Source organism: Corapipo altera, unplaced genomic scaffold (assembly GCF_003945725.1).
Source record: "Corapipo altera isolate COAL_440 unplaced genomic scaffold, ASM394572v1 181b, whole genome shotgun sequence".
Lineage (NCBI taxonomy): Eukaryota > Metazoa > Chordata > Aves > Passeriformes > Pipridae > Corapipo > Corapipo altera.
Genome location: NW_020884963.1, coordinates 1,709,207 through 1,725,692, shown reverse-complemented (window position 1 = coordinate 1,725,692; position 16,486 = coordinate 1,709,207). Strand labels below are relative to the sequence as shown.

The following is a 16,486-nucleotide window of genomic DNA, read 5'->3' as shown; positions in this document are numbered from 1 at the left end:
GCACTCCAGTATTGAAAGACATCATTTTTAAAAGGTATCTCTTCTCATGCTGCTTTAGTTTTGTCAAAATAGATAAAATCATAACGTTGTTAAGAGGAAGAATCCGTGACCACGTAAGAGAACAAGTTCTGGGGAACTCTGTGCTCACAGCAGCTGATCTGCAGCAGAACAGAGCTGGGTGAGGTCAGCAAGAGGCCCCTCTGCTCCCACAGTGTGTTTTCCATGTTGTGCCATAAAACTACACCACTGCAGTTCTTGAAAGCATTTTGAGGCCAGTTATTGTAAAGCTAAATCCATGCTCCCCCCTGTCCCTGTGGCTGCAGCATCAGTCCACTCACTGTTTACTGATGTGACTTGAGGTCACACAGAACAAGGTCCAGCCTCATGGCAGCTCCAGAGGTTTTACAGCTGTTTCTCAATGACTCTTGAACATATTTAGGGTTTTTCTAAAGGTCTCAAAAGTAAGTCAGTGATTTCATTCAATCGTTTTGCATCATTAAAACAGGACAATCAATTGTATCTTTCCTTTCTGGCAGCCAGTGATCAGCACATAGAAATACTGGACTACAGGAATTCAGGTTTGGACTCACAGAGTATTTAAATCAGAGCTAACACAAGACTTGACCCGAACCACAGCTTCATCTCAAACTGACTTCCACACTGAGCACCATTAAATTGCTATTCCTTCCACAGAACTGGAATAACTGACCTGAGCAGTTATTGGCAAATGACAAAGCATTGATTTGAACAGCTTGGAACAGGGTCACGGATCAGAGGGGAAAGGTCTGCATGATCACTGGTTTTAAAAACTGGAGACTCAATTCCAGCAGACAATTTAGTGGAAGAGCTTGTTTTCTGTGTGGTTGTTGATGTGAATTCTGTCAAAGCCTGTGAGCAAAACTGCCTGGAAACCACAACTTCACAACTGCCACCAGCTTCTTTCTAATCAGATCCTCACACCTGCCCTGCTTCTCTTTCCTGTCAAACAACGTGCTCCTGCCTGGACAGCCAAACTCAAAAGTACTGCTGGAAGAATTCTGCAGTGACACTGAATTCTAGCAGGTGAACAGTCTGGTGCTGGGGTATAAACTGCAGTTTACAGATGGCCCCCATGGCCCAGGAGGTCACCGAACTAACTTTTAGTGGTTTAGTCATCTCGTGTAATTAAAGGACATGTTTCAAAGGCCTGGCCTCTGCTCTTGAAGGTACCTCGCTCACAAGAGCATGCTGAGGAAATGTTAAGCTCCTGGCACATACAAAGACTAGTTCAAAGCCTGGAATGAGCCAAATGGCTGCTTGCACTTAACCCTTCCAAGTGCATCCCCTCCACACATCCCAGCTCTTGCCTGAAGATGTTTTCATCCACTCCTCCTCACTTCCTTCCCTCTTACTGGTGTGGTTAAGAAGTACTCAAAATAAAAAAGCTCAAACTCCTAAACCCCCTACCCTCTCCATTTTGAAAGATACTGACTGAGTGTCTTGAATTTCTGAATGGTCTAAGTAGTAGAATAATTATTTTGTGCATTGTCACTAGTTATTCATTCCAAATTTAACAATCGACCTTTTGTGTTTTTTCAAAGTTTTAAAATATTTCTGATTTCCAGACCACTCAGAAGTAACATATAGCAAGCTCCCAACAAGTGTTTTCTACTGATTTCTGAGCCAGATCTCTGGCAGCATGGTAGATCCTTAGGAGTGATGCTAAACAGAAGAATTTACACAGACCACAGTTAACATTGTGAGAAAAAAAACCCATAGATTCCCCACCAGTTTACTAGAAGCAACTCTTTGTTGTTCAACACTAGGAAAGCAAAAAAGTTAAAAAATCACATTTTGGAGGAAGGAGATTATTTTTTAGACAAGTTGTACGTTTGGTAGGGGATGCTTAGGGAAGTGGGTCTCTGTTCTCTTTACACAATCATGTTACTCCTCATTGCAGGAAGCACACGATTGCCAGCAGCTCACGAGGAAGTTAAGAAAGCCAAAAGTTAACATAACAGAGTCATCTTTTGTTGGCACAAAGATAATATAGTTTTTGAGCTTTTAATGGAGGGAATGGCATCAGTATTCTCCAGATAAAGGAATGCCCTGTGGAATCTACCAGATCCAAAGAAGGCCTGGTAAACTGCTCTACACAGTAAAGGGAAGTTCCTTAGTCAATCTTCTGTAGAGTCCAGATACAAAAACAGACTTTGCTAAAGTCTGTTCATAAGAGACTTAGATTGTAAAATATTATATGATCTCTATAAATATTCTAATTTTACTTATCATTACTAACTAATACATTATTCCTAGGTGCTTCCAGACTTATAACTGGAAGTTTTATTAAAAGTATGATCAACAGGCTAAGGCAGATAAGTGAGGGAAAATTAAAAGACATAAAGCATATTATTACTTTAGAAACATTTGTAGGGTAAGTAGAGCTGTTGAGAACTTCCATTTCTTTTTCCTTAGAGGAAGAAAACAGGCTCTCACCTGGCACAATGAACCAATCCATGAAATTTATTAAATTCCCAAAGCACAGCACGGCGACTGCCAGGCAATCCCTCACTGCCGGGCTGTTCCTCGGGGCAGGCACAGCTGGACATCGTGTCCCATCTCCTGCAGCAGCTCCGTAGTTCTGTCCCTCCAGCAGTGCCTGGAGCTGCAAGCCTGTGTCCTCGTGTGCACAGGGGGGCTGCATGTTGCCCTCACCCAGCAGGGATGATGAAGTGTTTCCCCAGTGCACCGACCCACACGCCTGTTTTGTGTGGGGCTTTGAGGAACTTCAATCACTACGGTCATTTCCGGCCCTCAGAGCTGAAATGAAATGTTCCTGCAGTCAGAAGAACTTATGAAGAAAGGAGCTGCAGCCCTGTGCTTTTGCAGAAGTGCTGAAGAGCAATGCCTTGAAGACAAGGGAAAGTAAATGTAAACAAAAGCCAGGCAACCTGTTGTGCACCTGAGAAATGAAAGTGCACAACTCTGCAGTGATCTCACAGGAACTGCACGTGCAAAAATGACTATAACCTTTTTTAAGTTCTCAGTGAGTTGACAGAGCTAAAAACAGTCTTTCTAGAGAAGAGAGAGAAAGAAACAAAGGGATGCTTGTTTGCTAGACCAGGTACCTGGGTTTTGACTTGAGCTCTCCTTTTCCACACACTTGTGCAACTCTGGACAAGTCATTTGCTTTCTCTGCACCTGATTCTCACCATCCACAACCTCTGGCCTTTAAAATAGAGCTCTGTAGCCTTGGCCCTGCCACCTGACCAGTTATCACCCATGTGCTTTGCACTGGCCACATCTATCCCCACAACAAAATCCTTCCCAGTAAGTTCCTGAATTTTTGGGTCAAATCAGCAGCAGACTCATACTCCGGACTATGTGCTGGGTTCTGTTTGGCATTTTTAAGGGGAAATACAAAACAAAACCAACATCAACCCAGAATGCTCCAGTAAGCAGAGAAAGGGAGATGGAAACCAACACTTTTCCTCACCCCTGCTGGAACTGTGCACATTCCACAGTTCTGAATCGTGCAAAGGGATTTTTTTCCCCTTACTCCCCTCAAAAACAAGTCCAAAAAGTGAAGAACAGAGGGCACAGGAGGGTGTTCTTGCCCTTTTGGTGCATGTAGGTACCTTTATTTGCTGCCTTTCTTCTGGCCACTCACATTTATTAAAGTGTTCAGTCACATATCTTTTGAGTCGTTTTGTGGATTACCAACTTGAGAAAGTAATTTATTTTTTGCACCCTGTTAAAAAAGTTTAAAGTGAAAATTAACAGTAAACTCAAAGAGTTAAAGAGTGAGGCAGCTAATGGGAATGAGTACTGCTTATGGTTCATGACTCAGGCATGAAGACAAGACTCTGTGGTTGGGGCTTTTTTAAGAACCATGTATTTCACACTTTGGACTAAACTGAAAAGCAAAATAGCACTTAGTATTCTTGGCCATTTTGTAAATCCAGACCCCTTTGCTTCCATGAGTTTAACAGTGCAGTATTTCATTCTATCTTCATTTTGTGAAGATCTAGTTCTTCATAAACCAGAAGGTAACTTTAATTTAATCATGGGTAAGTCCATATTACTTTTATTTCAAGAGGAATTTTTTTTTTATTTTAACATCTTAGCTCTCAACCTTTTAGGGGAGGATTTAGACACAGTTCATGGGCATCTCTTCCCCACTCCTGCTCAAGGGAGCTCCATGTAAGTCAGCTTGTGTCTGAAAACATTTCAGAGTGTTCAGCTTGCTACCGGGAACCAATCTGTGCTCTGTTCAATACTATCACTACTGCCTTTTTCTCTGCTATAGACCCTTCACTGAGTCCATGGCATATTATCCATGCATCCCACTGCAGCATTAAACCAATGAAGTCAAGAGTTGACCGTGCTTGGGAGCAGTAAAGAATCATAGAATATGCTGAGTTGGAAGGGACCCCTCAGGATCATCGAGTCCAACCCTGCACAGACACCCCAACAATCCTCCCCTGTCCCTGAGAGCGTTGTCCAAACACTTACTGAACTCTGTCAGGCTTGGTGCTGTGCCCACTGCCCTGGGGAGCCTGTTCCAGTGCCCGACCACCCCCTGGGTAAAACAAACACTTTTTCCTGATATCCAACCTAAACCCCCCCGACTCAGCTCCCGCCGTTCCCTCGAGTCCTGTCACCGCTCACGAGAGTGACGAGATCGGTCCCTGCCCCTCCGCTTCCCCTCGTGAGGGTGCTGAGGGATCACGACCCCTCACGAGGACGCTGAATCAGTCACAGCTTTTTAGAGATTAAAAACTTTATCTCCACCCACAGCCGTGGAGAAAAGGCAATCAGAAGCACATATTAAAACCTCCCAGCAAAATGGCTTTGCCGAGTCCCCGCGGGCTGTGGCGGTGCCGAGGCGCTGCCCGGCTTTGCCGCTCGATGGCGCTCCAAGCCCGGCCTCTCCCGCCTCTCCATCCTTCAGCGGAAATATTTTCCATGTTTGATGCCCAGCCGCATCTCAGAGCCGGTAAGGAAGGCCTCACAGGGTTTAACTCGCACTTTACATATGTTAAATGCCTTTTGATCCCAACGGCCTCGGAGTTTCCCAGGCACATCCTATATCGCTCTCAACTGCTGACATTTACTGCCAGACACGATGTTTACAGACAGCCAAAAGCAGGTTTCTAACTGTAACTGCTGAGGCAAGAACTCAGTTCTGCTCTTTTGAAACACAATTTCCAAATTCTAAATTTTCCAAAGACACAGTCAGATTAAACAGAAAATGTTCCTCACAAACACCAAACCACCAGTTCTAAACTCCTCTTTAACTTTTTCTTCCCTTTCTGCCCTTCATTAAAGTTTCAGTCACTTCCACTTCATGATTTTTATTGCTGTGTTACCTGGCCACTGGTACCAGCCCTCACATCCCTTTGCATGTTCCTTTCTTCCATATCTCAGTGTCGCCTCCTTCCATCCCCTCTGGGTTTCACTGTCGGACACAAGTCTGCGGTGGTTTCTAAAAGGCCCCTGAGACTTTGCCTCTCTCTGTCAGCTCCTAAAGGCATCATTCCTTGATAACCACCTGCCTATAACTGCCTGCTTGTCCTGGTCTCCAACCACAATTTTCCTGTTCATCCAGACAACACTGGGCCAAAAATTCCTGCAAAACTTTGTGACAATCCTCTCCTTCTGTGTGGAATACAGAATACCACTGCACAATACAACTCAGCTTTTGTTAGGCAAGATTACAGCTCGTTTCTTTATAGGCAATTATTTATTTTCCTTATTTGTTCCTTTCTATCAGTGAGGCAGTTCCCTTCTCAGAACAAAGTGCAGTGTTTGCCTGCACATCTTACGCAGGGGTACAATATAAAAATTAGCTTTTCTTCCCTGTTCCACTCCTTCAGAAGCTCTGTTCTCTTGGTGGTTCATTTGAGCACGAGATCTCAGGGTTGTGCCATGCAGTTAAACCCTTCTGTGTGAGCAGCAAGTCAGAACCTCTTTATTTTCATGTTTGGCACTAGTCCAACACATTTGGTGATGCCCAAACTGGCTGGCTGACACTCAGCAGGCCAACAAACGTGCCATACCTGAAACCCAACAGGAGTGTGTGAGAGCTTCCGCTTTTCCCAGAAAGGATTTCCAAGTATTTACTACAAAATGCCCTTGAATGCATTTACATATCTAAATATCCTTTAATAGTGGGTGCTGCCACATCCATGAACTGCTTTGGAGCTTTGCCAGAGCCTTCCCAGAAAAGTCCACCAGAAGGGGCATTAATAGTGAACCAAGATGTCAGAAACATATAAATTGAAAATATCTTATTATCCTGATTAACACCAAACCATTTCTGTACGTGCAATGAAAAGAAGCTTATTAAGCCACAGAATAGCAAACAGCAACAGTCTGTGAAAGAATTGAATATGGAAATAATATTCCTTGTTGACTAGATCTTACAATAATGATTTTAGGAAGAAAGAAATAAGTTGCTTTTGGTATCTCTCTGTGCATGACTCACACAGAGAACATAAAGTAACCAAAAGAAAATATATGCTTGTGTGTATTTGCAAGCTTGTATTTAATGGCTGCAATAGGGTTGCAACCAGCAGTATTTAATGGTGACCATGTAAGACTGGACAGTATTTAATGGTGACCATATAAGACTAGCCTGCATTTTGAGGTGTAGGTATTTTTAACCCCTTGTGATGGAAGCAGATCCATAAATCATGAGATTTTGCCATCAACTGAGATATGGATTGCTGCAAAACTTAGAAATTTTAGGGTCCGAAAAGATCAGAAGAGTAAAATTTTATATCATCCTAGTAGACAGACAGCTCGATAAATGCGTGTCTGGACCTACCTGAAGTATTCCACTCCAAGGAGATCTAAAGACAATGTAATGACTGCAAAGGAGCTGCAGAGGGACAGAGATTTATGTAAGAGGCTGGGGGGGGGTTAAGGTTTGTCGGTATTGGAACCAAGGCTGGGTTTGAACCCCGTCTGCAGCGCTAAAACACCGAGTTGGCCTGAGACGTGACCACCCGGGCTGCGGGGCTGCAGGGCAGCAGTTTGACCTGCGGCTCAAACCAAGCGGTGACCAAACCGACCCCAGGGCAGCGGCTCGAGCGATGTCACCACGTGTGAAATTCAGCGTGAATTTCGGTTCCGGCCGATTACAGAGTCAACGCTTCACCCCGCGCTCATAAAAGATGCTCTTACAAAAGTCCAGGGATGACTCATCTCCCAACGTGTGTATTTTCCTCGCCTTTCAGCTCCAGCCTGATGCACATTTGCCAGGCTGTTCTTGCCTTGGAATGCACAGCCCATCCTGGCTGGGAGGGGGGGAACTCGGAGGGAAGTCTGAGAAATTCTGCACCTGTGCTTTGTTGAATCTGCTCTATCTCTCTGTGGTGTTTGTGGCCACATTAGTCACGATTAACATTCAGGTAGCAGCTGCTAATGACTTCAAATACTGCTAGGAAATATTTAGGATTTTAGAATGACATTTAGTGACTGAATAATCAAGACCAGATTGCCACAGTTTTTCTTCACCTTTGCAGGCAGAACTAAATGTATGAGCCATTATTGAATTTGTGTCTCTTGCCTTTGCCTACATCTTGTGGAACAAATATGTAACAAGGGACTCAATCATCCAGACTAACAATCTTTATGAGTTCACTGCACTTCATGAGCAATCTTCTGTTACCAAAAAACTTCAAGAAAACCAACTGGAGCACCTGATTCACTATACACTTAATTGGAAAATATCTGCCTGGAAGATTCTCATTCTGTGAGCTTCAATAAATGCTACATTTTTAGCCACCACATCCTTTTTGCCTCCTTAGCCTGAATTTCCATCTAAAATGCTTCCTTTCACATTGCCTGGATAATAGCACAAAACATAGTGCAGATCCAGTGGAAATGTACTTTAGCCTTGTGATAGCAGCAAATAAAATTTACACACTCCAAACTATAAAATCTACTTTTTCGTTATTACTGACAAATAAGCCATATGTAACTTCCTGCTTCCTGGAATGCAGATCATGCTTTTGGTTGAGCTGAGAAGCAGGTTCAGACTCTTCTCCTACAGCTTTTAAATTAAGAAACAAACTGCAACTTTATAAAAAAATTTCTTGAGGTTCTTACCTAAATAACTCATCTCACAGGTAACATTCTCCTCGGTTGTATCCATATAATTCTGCCCCAAAAGGTATAGCAGAAGAAATTACAGTTCCAGCACATAATCACAGAGCAGCAGAAGATGAACACGCTCCAGTTCTATTAACTGCTCCCTCCTTCTTCTCTGGGAAAGCAAAAAGGAAAGAAAAAAACCACCTCCTTTGCAAATGAGAACATCTTGCACTAACATCAGACAAAGGAGGAAGCTGCACATCACTGAACAGAGTTGCTTCTTGTAGCTGAGATTTGCTCCAGCACAGAGCAGCTCATGGAGGTCAGGAGAACAGAGGCATTAGAGTTACCAGGCCCCAAAGATATGATTGCAGTAACCAGCTTATCTGCTTTGGCCTTTACCACTGTTTTTAGCTCAAGCTTAGTTTTATTGGTGTAGCTGATAAGTGAATTTCTCACATTTTAGGATTCTGCTTACTTCTGACACAATTACAGCAGAAAAGGGCTGTGACATCTGCTTGGATTTGGGAAGAAAACTGTGGGATTAAATGTCTGTTTAACCTATGTTTTGACCTTTCTACCACAGTGAAACATTCATCCCCAGAAGAACCATTAGTTGACCACTGCAATCTTCACTTTGATACACCAGAGTCCTCTTAATTAAGATAAGAGCATAAGAGATAAGGAGTCATTCGTTATGAGTAATGACAGACAAGTACTGACAGAACAAAAACAGAGGCCTTTCCCTATGAGGCCTCTTTCTTCCCAGCCCTGCTACTTCCAGACTGAAAGGGAAGACTATTCTGCAAGTGAACACAGTATTTTAATCACTGCAGAGAATATTAAGGTTGGGGTTAACTAAAAATTTGAATAAACATTGATTTAAATTAAAAATAGTCTAATTAAGTATTGAGAATGACTTTACTTCCCAGAAGAGAGTCCTGCACAAGGAGATTTACTGTCACCCTCAGTGCTTCCAGTAAGGCAAAGTGAGACAATATTCAGCCTTTTGGGAAGGGTAAGTACGTGAACTCACTAGAGCCAGGCTTAATTGATGGCACTGGGAGACAAATTCTGCCAGCAACAAAAGAAAAACTTTGTCATTTTGAAGCACTAACCCCAGGATGCTGATGTTTATGGCAGTTATTACGTAAATATTTGGAAGTTCTTAAAGTTATGGTGCAATTTAGACTGGGAACTGGGATTAAAATATACCCACACTATCACTGATGGGTACCCACCTCAGGCAGAGAGCAGCTCCCACCCCAACAACAGAACAAAGGCAGGAAGTGGCCAGAGTCACTCTTTTCCTGGGCATCTTCTGTTTGATTTTAACCCACTAGAGATAAAGAAGTCTGCACAAATCTTGGCCAGTCAAACATCTGCCTTTGATGAAAAAAACCTCCAAAAATCCATGAACACGGAGCAAAAAAAAAAAAAAGGGGAAGTGTGGGAAGGATCATCTGTAGTTATATTGGAAAGCTGGGAGACAAGGAGTTGGGAAGGATTCCTTGCTCTGCACTTCCTGTGCTAAAACAAAGGGACTTCAAGGCTGTAATTCTAAATCAAATGATACCTGTAAAGGGAGAAAGAAAACAATAAATATTAACACTTCTACAGTTCTGATTCTTGTTAATTAATGCACAAGATGTTTTCAGGCTTCAGTACTTGGTTCTTAAAGCTCTGCTTTGCATGCAATATTCTTTACAAAATTTGCAATGATAGTAGTAAAATTACTGTATGAATCCTCTATTAATTACTTAGCAATACTAAAGTAAAAGGATAGAAATTTCACTTCTCTCCATTCGTTCCATTCCCAGTCTCCTTCCATTCACTCCTTACATTACCAGAAATTTTACCTGGTCTCAAAACCATGTTCCATATAAAACTGAAAGGTGTATGAACAGCCTCTGGCCTTTCTTCCTTTCCTGCCTGAGTCATGTTGGCATTTGCACACTTTAAACACTTTTGATACATTATGATAATAATACAGAATCTCAGGCTGATAATAAAAGAATTTTGTTCTCATGATTTCAAGAAGCTACTTTTGCTTAAGACAAGTTCAGCACCAGTTGAAGAACTATTATCTCTTTGTTCTTATGAGCCAGCCACCAGCAAAGTCTCTTTTCCATACTTCAAAGTAGCTTTTTGGATGCTTTTCATATTAGTCAATACTTAGTTTTTAATCATGTTCCCCTGTTATGTAACACTGTTGTCTTAAGCTAAAAATAAGACATAGTAGAAAGTAATACTGATATAATGCTACGAGTCTTATCAATAGGAGCATTAATATCAACTTCAGCTGCTGCATTTGCTTGGAAAAAAGTGTTATGAGAATTTATTATTGTAAATCCCAAAGTTAAATGAAGCTAAGAAGAGCCTTTGTTTCGAAGTCCAGAACAGTCACAGGAGTTTAACTGGCTTCTCAAAGTCATGGAAGAACTGCAGTCACTCCATTTGCCAAACTGCCAAAAAAAAAATATTTTCTTTACCTCACAACAAGGCTTATGTCAACAGAGCATCTTCTGACTTGGTTCATTAAAGTGCTTCCTTAAGAAATAATTTTAAACTACAGAATCAGGCCGGTGTAAATCAGCAAAGTGATTAATCTGTTCAAAAAGCCAAATATAACTGAAGCCACCTGTGTTTTCACTGCCTCCATTCTCCCTCCCCCCTTTCCTCCTCCTCCGAGGAGTTCACAGTCCTGTCAGAAAAGCAAACCAGTCCTGCCCAGCCCCACACTGAGCTCAGACAAACCCAGCACTGCAGTGAGGAGTTCCCACACCCCACAGGTCTGAGCCCTCAGCCCTTTTGTCCACCCCTTTTTCCTGCCTGGTGCTCCAAAGCCAGGCTTTTCCTTGGGCTCCTGCTAAAATTAAATTTAATGCCAGAGTACCTGTGTGTAAGGTAAGAATTGTGCTTGTATAGTTTTCCAGTAGAGGCAAATATTGTGTTATAACTCACCAGCCCACTGATGGCTGGATTTACAATACCTTAACCTATTTTGCTTCCCTTGTGGGACTAATCCTCATCTAACACCTACAACTGCACCCACATTGAGGGATTTGGCCCTTGAACTGTTGCTCGTGCTCACACACAGCCCTTGTGCAGGGTGTATTATACCCCCTGCTCTGTTCACCTCAGAATTTCTATCCAAACCCTCCCTGTCTGCAGACAGATCTCCTTCCCTTTCGTGCACTGCACTAATTTTGGGCTTGCAAAGGCACCAGAATGTGTCAGGTACAAATATGAGCATATCTCAAAGAACTGCAAGTTTACTGTTCCAGGAAAAAATTCACTTTGTTGCCAAGCACTTTCTATACCTCATAATCAACAATTTCCGGCCACAATTTGAGGCAGGAGGCTTCAACTGGGATACATTTTGCAAAAATGAGTTTTTAGGATACATTTTGCAAAATGTGGGCAAAAGGAAAGGATTTATCAGTTTAAATGACAAAACAATCTTTTAAAGTGCAATTCTTTATTTTAAACCGAGTATATCTGTCCTTTTAAAAACAGCCCCATCTAAAATAAAATGTGAAATAAGGGCAGCCCACACGCCATGAAATCCAGCAGCACTGGGTACAGAATATCCCAGGAGCTCGGGCTCGCTGCAGGAATTTCAGAGAAAGTCAAAACACTGAACTGGTGGGTGTTACTGAGTAAGTGGCTGGAAATAGCACAGGAGTGCTGAACCAGCTCCTTCCAGCACAGCTTCACCTGCAGGTGCAGAAAGAAAGCGATTCCTTCGTTTCAGTTTATTCAACAAGTTCATTTTGATGACTGGTTCATTAAGAGATGAGAACTAAACAGGGGTTTGGAAAAGGAACCAGCTTGGTTTTCCCTTTTCCCAACTATGCACCAAATCAAGCTGCAGGATGATGAGCTCTAACCTGTGGGAGGATGAGCTCTGGTAGTATGAATATCTTGGAAGCTGGGGGAGCTAAAACTAAATTTTCATCTCTCATTAATGATTCCTTTGTGCATTTTAACTGAATCTCATCACATGTAACTAAACAGAAGGAATCAGTTAAAAGCTCACAGCATCTCTTAAAGAAAAGGTTTCAAATAATACTTGAACAAAATCAGAACTTTGAATAGATATATGTCCACATATCTTAAATCAATGACTACTCCAGTCCTGCTGACTGTCAAAAAGTAGCATGCTGCCAAGCACAAGGAATCTGCTGACATTTAAGAAAATAATTAAGAATTATAAATGTAAAATAAATCATGTAAATTATGATCTCTTGCTTGCCATTTTAAACCATCAGTGAATTATTTAAATCTCTTGTTTAAGCCAACAATAGAAAAAGGAAGAAGTGAAAACAGTATTTTAACTTCTGGCAGCAAATTTACATACAAATAACCGTTCTTGAGTCTATGTCCTTGTTTTCTTCAAGAAAGAATTCTGGTGTTTATTGTCTTCCAGTAACATGCCAGCATTTCAGAAAAGGCAAATCAATTCTGACCTGCCTCCTATTTCACATCCCTGTGTTTGTTCCAAGGGTTGAACACTGACACAGCAGTGGATCTCATGACTGCTTTCCATCAGGTATATTAAACTGATTGTAATTAGGTCAGGCTTTGCAGTTTGCAAAGTAAAAATCTCTCACACTCGGTTCTTTAGAAATATAAGTTATAAAATTGCAATTTCCATTTTGGTTTAACCCTTCCCATCACTGTTTTGGCATTCAAGACAGTCTCTCGTCATTCATTTCTGCTGCTTCTGTTTGCAGTTTTATTTTGATGTCGTTTCTCGCTAATAATGAGGGAAGAAGTCAAATTCTGAAGAAATTATGTCCATGTTGTGTGAAGTGACCACCTCTCAGGGGTCATTTGACCCTCTGCTGCCATTAATGACCAGGCATGTCTCCATTTCCCAGCTGGGAACACTATCAGTTTAAGTAATAGTTTAAGCTTATACAAATAAAGTTTGGAACAAGGTCATTCTGGTTTACCCAGGTCTTAAACAGCACCTTCCTGCCAAAAGCCTGAGTCAACACCACCATAAGAATCCATAAGGATTTCCTGCAGTTCCTGAGACTGTTTTAACACAGCCATTCCTGTCAAGGTTGATTCATACCACAAATCTTACCCAAAAGTCCAGCCAAAACACTTTGTTCAGGTGTCAGCCTTCAGTGAACAACTTAGTCCACAGATACATCCCCTCTCCCTGGTTCAAGGAATCACTGTCCGTGTTTCACACCACAACCAAAACCTTTATCAGTGACCCAGTGGGAATACTGCTGGATTTATTAAGGAATGACAGACAGACACATGGAGAGGTTTGAACATTACAGTCATTGTGGTTTCATGTATCAGGGAATGGGAGTCAGGACCAGCTCCTATTTCTGGCTCCAAGGCTTGCTCTGCTATCCTGGACAAGACAGTTTAGCACAGTGGACTGCCATCCTGGCTGGGCTCGTGGGGAAGATGGGGAGCTTTCCCTGTACAGGAGATCTGGAGGATCAGTGTAAACCCAGCAGGACTCTGATCTCAGCTGGAGAAGCTGAGCCTTGCTACAACACAAGTTGATACCAATGTTTTCATCATGCCCTGCACGGAGGCAGGTTCTGAAGAGATGTGTTGTAGCAGCTGCAGCAATTCCTGCCCCAGGCTTCTCTCTGTTTGCCCTGCTACTGATTCACTGGTCCAGATTTTTCCAGGAAATCCCGCTTCTTTGCACACACACCCACTTCCCAGTGAAACATGAGCCCAACGTTTGAGTAACAGTTAAACTTTTGAACCTGTTGTGTAGAGGAGTAGCCTTGAACTTAACACAAATACTTGAGGCCAGACTGGTGTGTTCAGCCCGGGTTTAGTCCCTGCTTTATTTATAGGTCACAGTGGATTGGGAACAAAACAGCTTTTAGTCCTTGTTATGCTCTTATTCAGGCCAGCAAGGAGCTATGAATTGAACCCAAAATACAGTGAATTGCTGTCTCCTTTTCCTCCCAAATTCTCTCTTCACAAGGATATATCAGAGCATTTCTCTTTATGAGACACATTCATGGTACTGGCCATGATACCTCTGCATACAATACATGAAGAGGTAATTTAGATTTTACTACTCACAAGCAAACTCAGTCCAGGCTTATTCAAAAGAGAGACTCCTTGGAGCAAACTACTTATATATCAGTGAATGCACAGCAAAACCAAGTGCAAGGGGCAGGCTGGAACACAGAACTGCTCAGCAAACTGATCCTATCTCCTGGTGACAATTTGGATCCAGAACATAAGCCCTTAAAAACACTCAGCCTTTACTGTTAAGAAAACAACTTGTTTGCTAAATATAAACTGTGAGAAACCCAAGCCTGCAAATGCAATAATGGACACAGAAATGGTCCCTGTTTGCCTGACAGGGACTGGTTTTAAGCCTAAAAACTGATACCTCACAGTGCTGCCATTTAGAATGTCTCTTCAGTGACTCCAGCATGTAAAATGAGAGGAACACTGCAGAACATGAGCAGGGAGCTGTGTCTATCTTACCATCAGCTTTTTGAGTTTGCCAAGAAGCTGAAGCAGGGGAGCAGATGATGTTAACAGTGTGAATCCAGCTGGAAGACTCCACTTAACAGAAACTATGTACCAGTGTAATCTGTGATTTGTGTCGTGAGGGAGGAACTGGGGGAGAAAGTCAAACGAAAGACATCACAGTCAAGCAAAGCAAGATGCTGAATTTGAAACCTTGATCCTTTTTAAGGTGACAGAAAAAGTTCCAGGATTTCCTATTCTAACCGTGACATGAATGATTATGATAATATAGCCTTGCCAAAGGAAAAGATTAATGCAAATGGCTGTGAGAGCTGAACAGTCATTAGACAAGAAATGGTCTCAGAAAAAAAGAAAGAAATCTAAATTCTTATTGCCCTTCCATTCAATGCAGAGACAGGAGAGATGGTTGCACAGGGGCTGCATGCCAGAGACAGGAATGAAACAAATTCAAGAAAACAGTCTCTCTTATCTTGAGATCTTTTCCTCCAATGTGCTGCATGTTGCCTCAGCAAACGGGAGGACAAAGTGTTTGTGCATAGGCAGTGCAGAAAGCAGATATTAACAGAGCAGAGGATCACTGCATCCAGCAGGGAAAGGCTTCTCCCTCTTGTCAGACAGCTTGGTGTGTTTAAGGACAGGCAACATGACCTGCGAGCCAACAGAGTTCCTTCTCTGCTGAGGCAGGACAGCTCCATTTTCATGATGGGATTCCACAGAGTCTTTACTGGGGCAAGGAAACACTAAACTCGTTTATGCCCCGGTCCCACACCTGCCCTCCCCACTGGGGCCGTGCTGGGCACTTTGCAGCTGCACACAAGGTGATTTCACAGAGCAAGGTTACAGCACTTCAAGCTGCCAATGCTTCCTATAATGAAACAAACTACTTTTATAAACTAGGGTTGAATCTGCTGCCAGAATAAAGGAATCCAGGTCATTTGTGCCAGCTTAAACCGAATCCTTTTTCCCCAACCCACAGCCTTCTGTGTTCCTTACAAGGAAATTCATACACGAGGTGCAGGAGACCACAGAAAACTTCCTTTCAGATGATTGACACCGAGTGACCTGATGGTGAAGAATTCAGGATGATTTTGATTAACAGAACGTAATAGAAATAGAGTTGTTTCATATAACCTTTCAGTCTTCAGTGCTGTAGTTAGGTCCTCTATTAATAGAACTGTCAGAAAGTGTACTCATGCCTGAACTGACATCAGGTACAGAAAGTTGAGCGAGTGAATTTAGTGCTGGCTTAACTGACATTGTGAAGAAAGCCTACCTTTTATTCCTGGAAGAGAAATACCATCCACAATAGTGTCACTTCCCATCAACACGCCTGAATTCCAATCTGGGTGACTGTCTCTTAGCATAATAAGTTTACAAAATGCACTTGCACATGATAGCCTTCTATGTTTAAATGGATAGAAGGTTTTTAAGACTGAATGAACCTGACTGGAGCAATACAAAATACAAATACAAAATGCATTCAAGAATTTGAGTCAACCTACAAAGGAGAAAGGCTTTCACAAAGACTTTCTTTGGCAAAGAACACCCTTGTGAGATGAATTGTGGCAATGGTATCATACACTGTGGAATGTCTTCTGTCATCCTAGTTTAATCATTGAAAAGGACACAGATTTAATCAGAATTGCAAGAACATCTGGGAATAGTATTCTGATTAATTGTACTAGCACAGTAATGAAACTCTCAGACTTGGGCCTTCCAAGTTGCAGCATGGGAAATGACTTCAGCAGCGCCAACCAAAAACATCTCCCTCATAGGCTTGTTCTCTTTCCTTCGTTGCAAGTCAAGTTTGGTGTTCACAAACAAAATAAACCCCGTGTAGTAGAAAAAATAAAGAGGGCTGCTTTTGTAAAGGGTTTGAACATTTCTGTCAAACTGATACAGGATA

The 16,486-nt window shown here is 42.2% G+C and overlaps 1 protein-coding gene across 10 annotated transcripts in view; it reads right to left on the bottom strand.

The window, feature by feature from the left end:
- The window catches only part of SPNS3 (sphingolipid transporter 3 (putative)), a 47,398-nt gene that overhangs the window by 30,107 nt on the left and 805 nt on the right, over positions 1-16,486 (bottom strand). For 8 of the 10 annotated variants that reach the window (XR_003531102.1, XR_003531104.1, XR_003531103.1 and 5 more), the window contains exons 1-2: positions 3,618-3,729; positions 2,476-2,799 (exon numbers count right to left, since the gene is read on the bottom strand). Coding sequence is in view for 7 of the 10 variants with exons in the window: in XM_027664502.1 (XP_027520303.1) it covers positions 2,476-2,683 (208 nt within the window). In the remaining 3 variants the exon portion in view is untranslated. Of the gene's footprint in view, positions 1-2,475; positions 2,800-3,617; positions 3,730-8,097; positions 8,255-9,323; positions 9,659-16,486 lie in introns of those variants that run through there. The other 2 variants (XM_027664508.1, XM_027664507.1) reach the window with 2 other exon arrangements.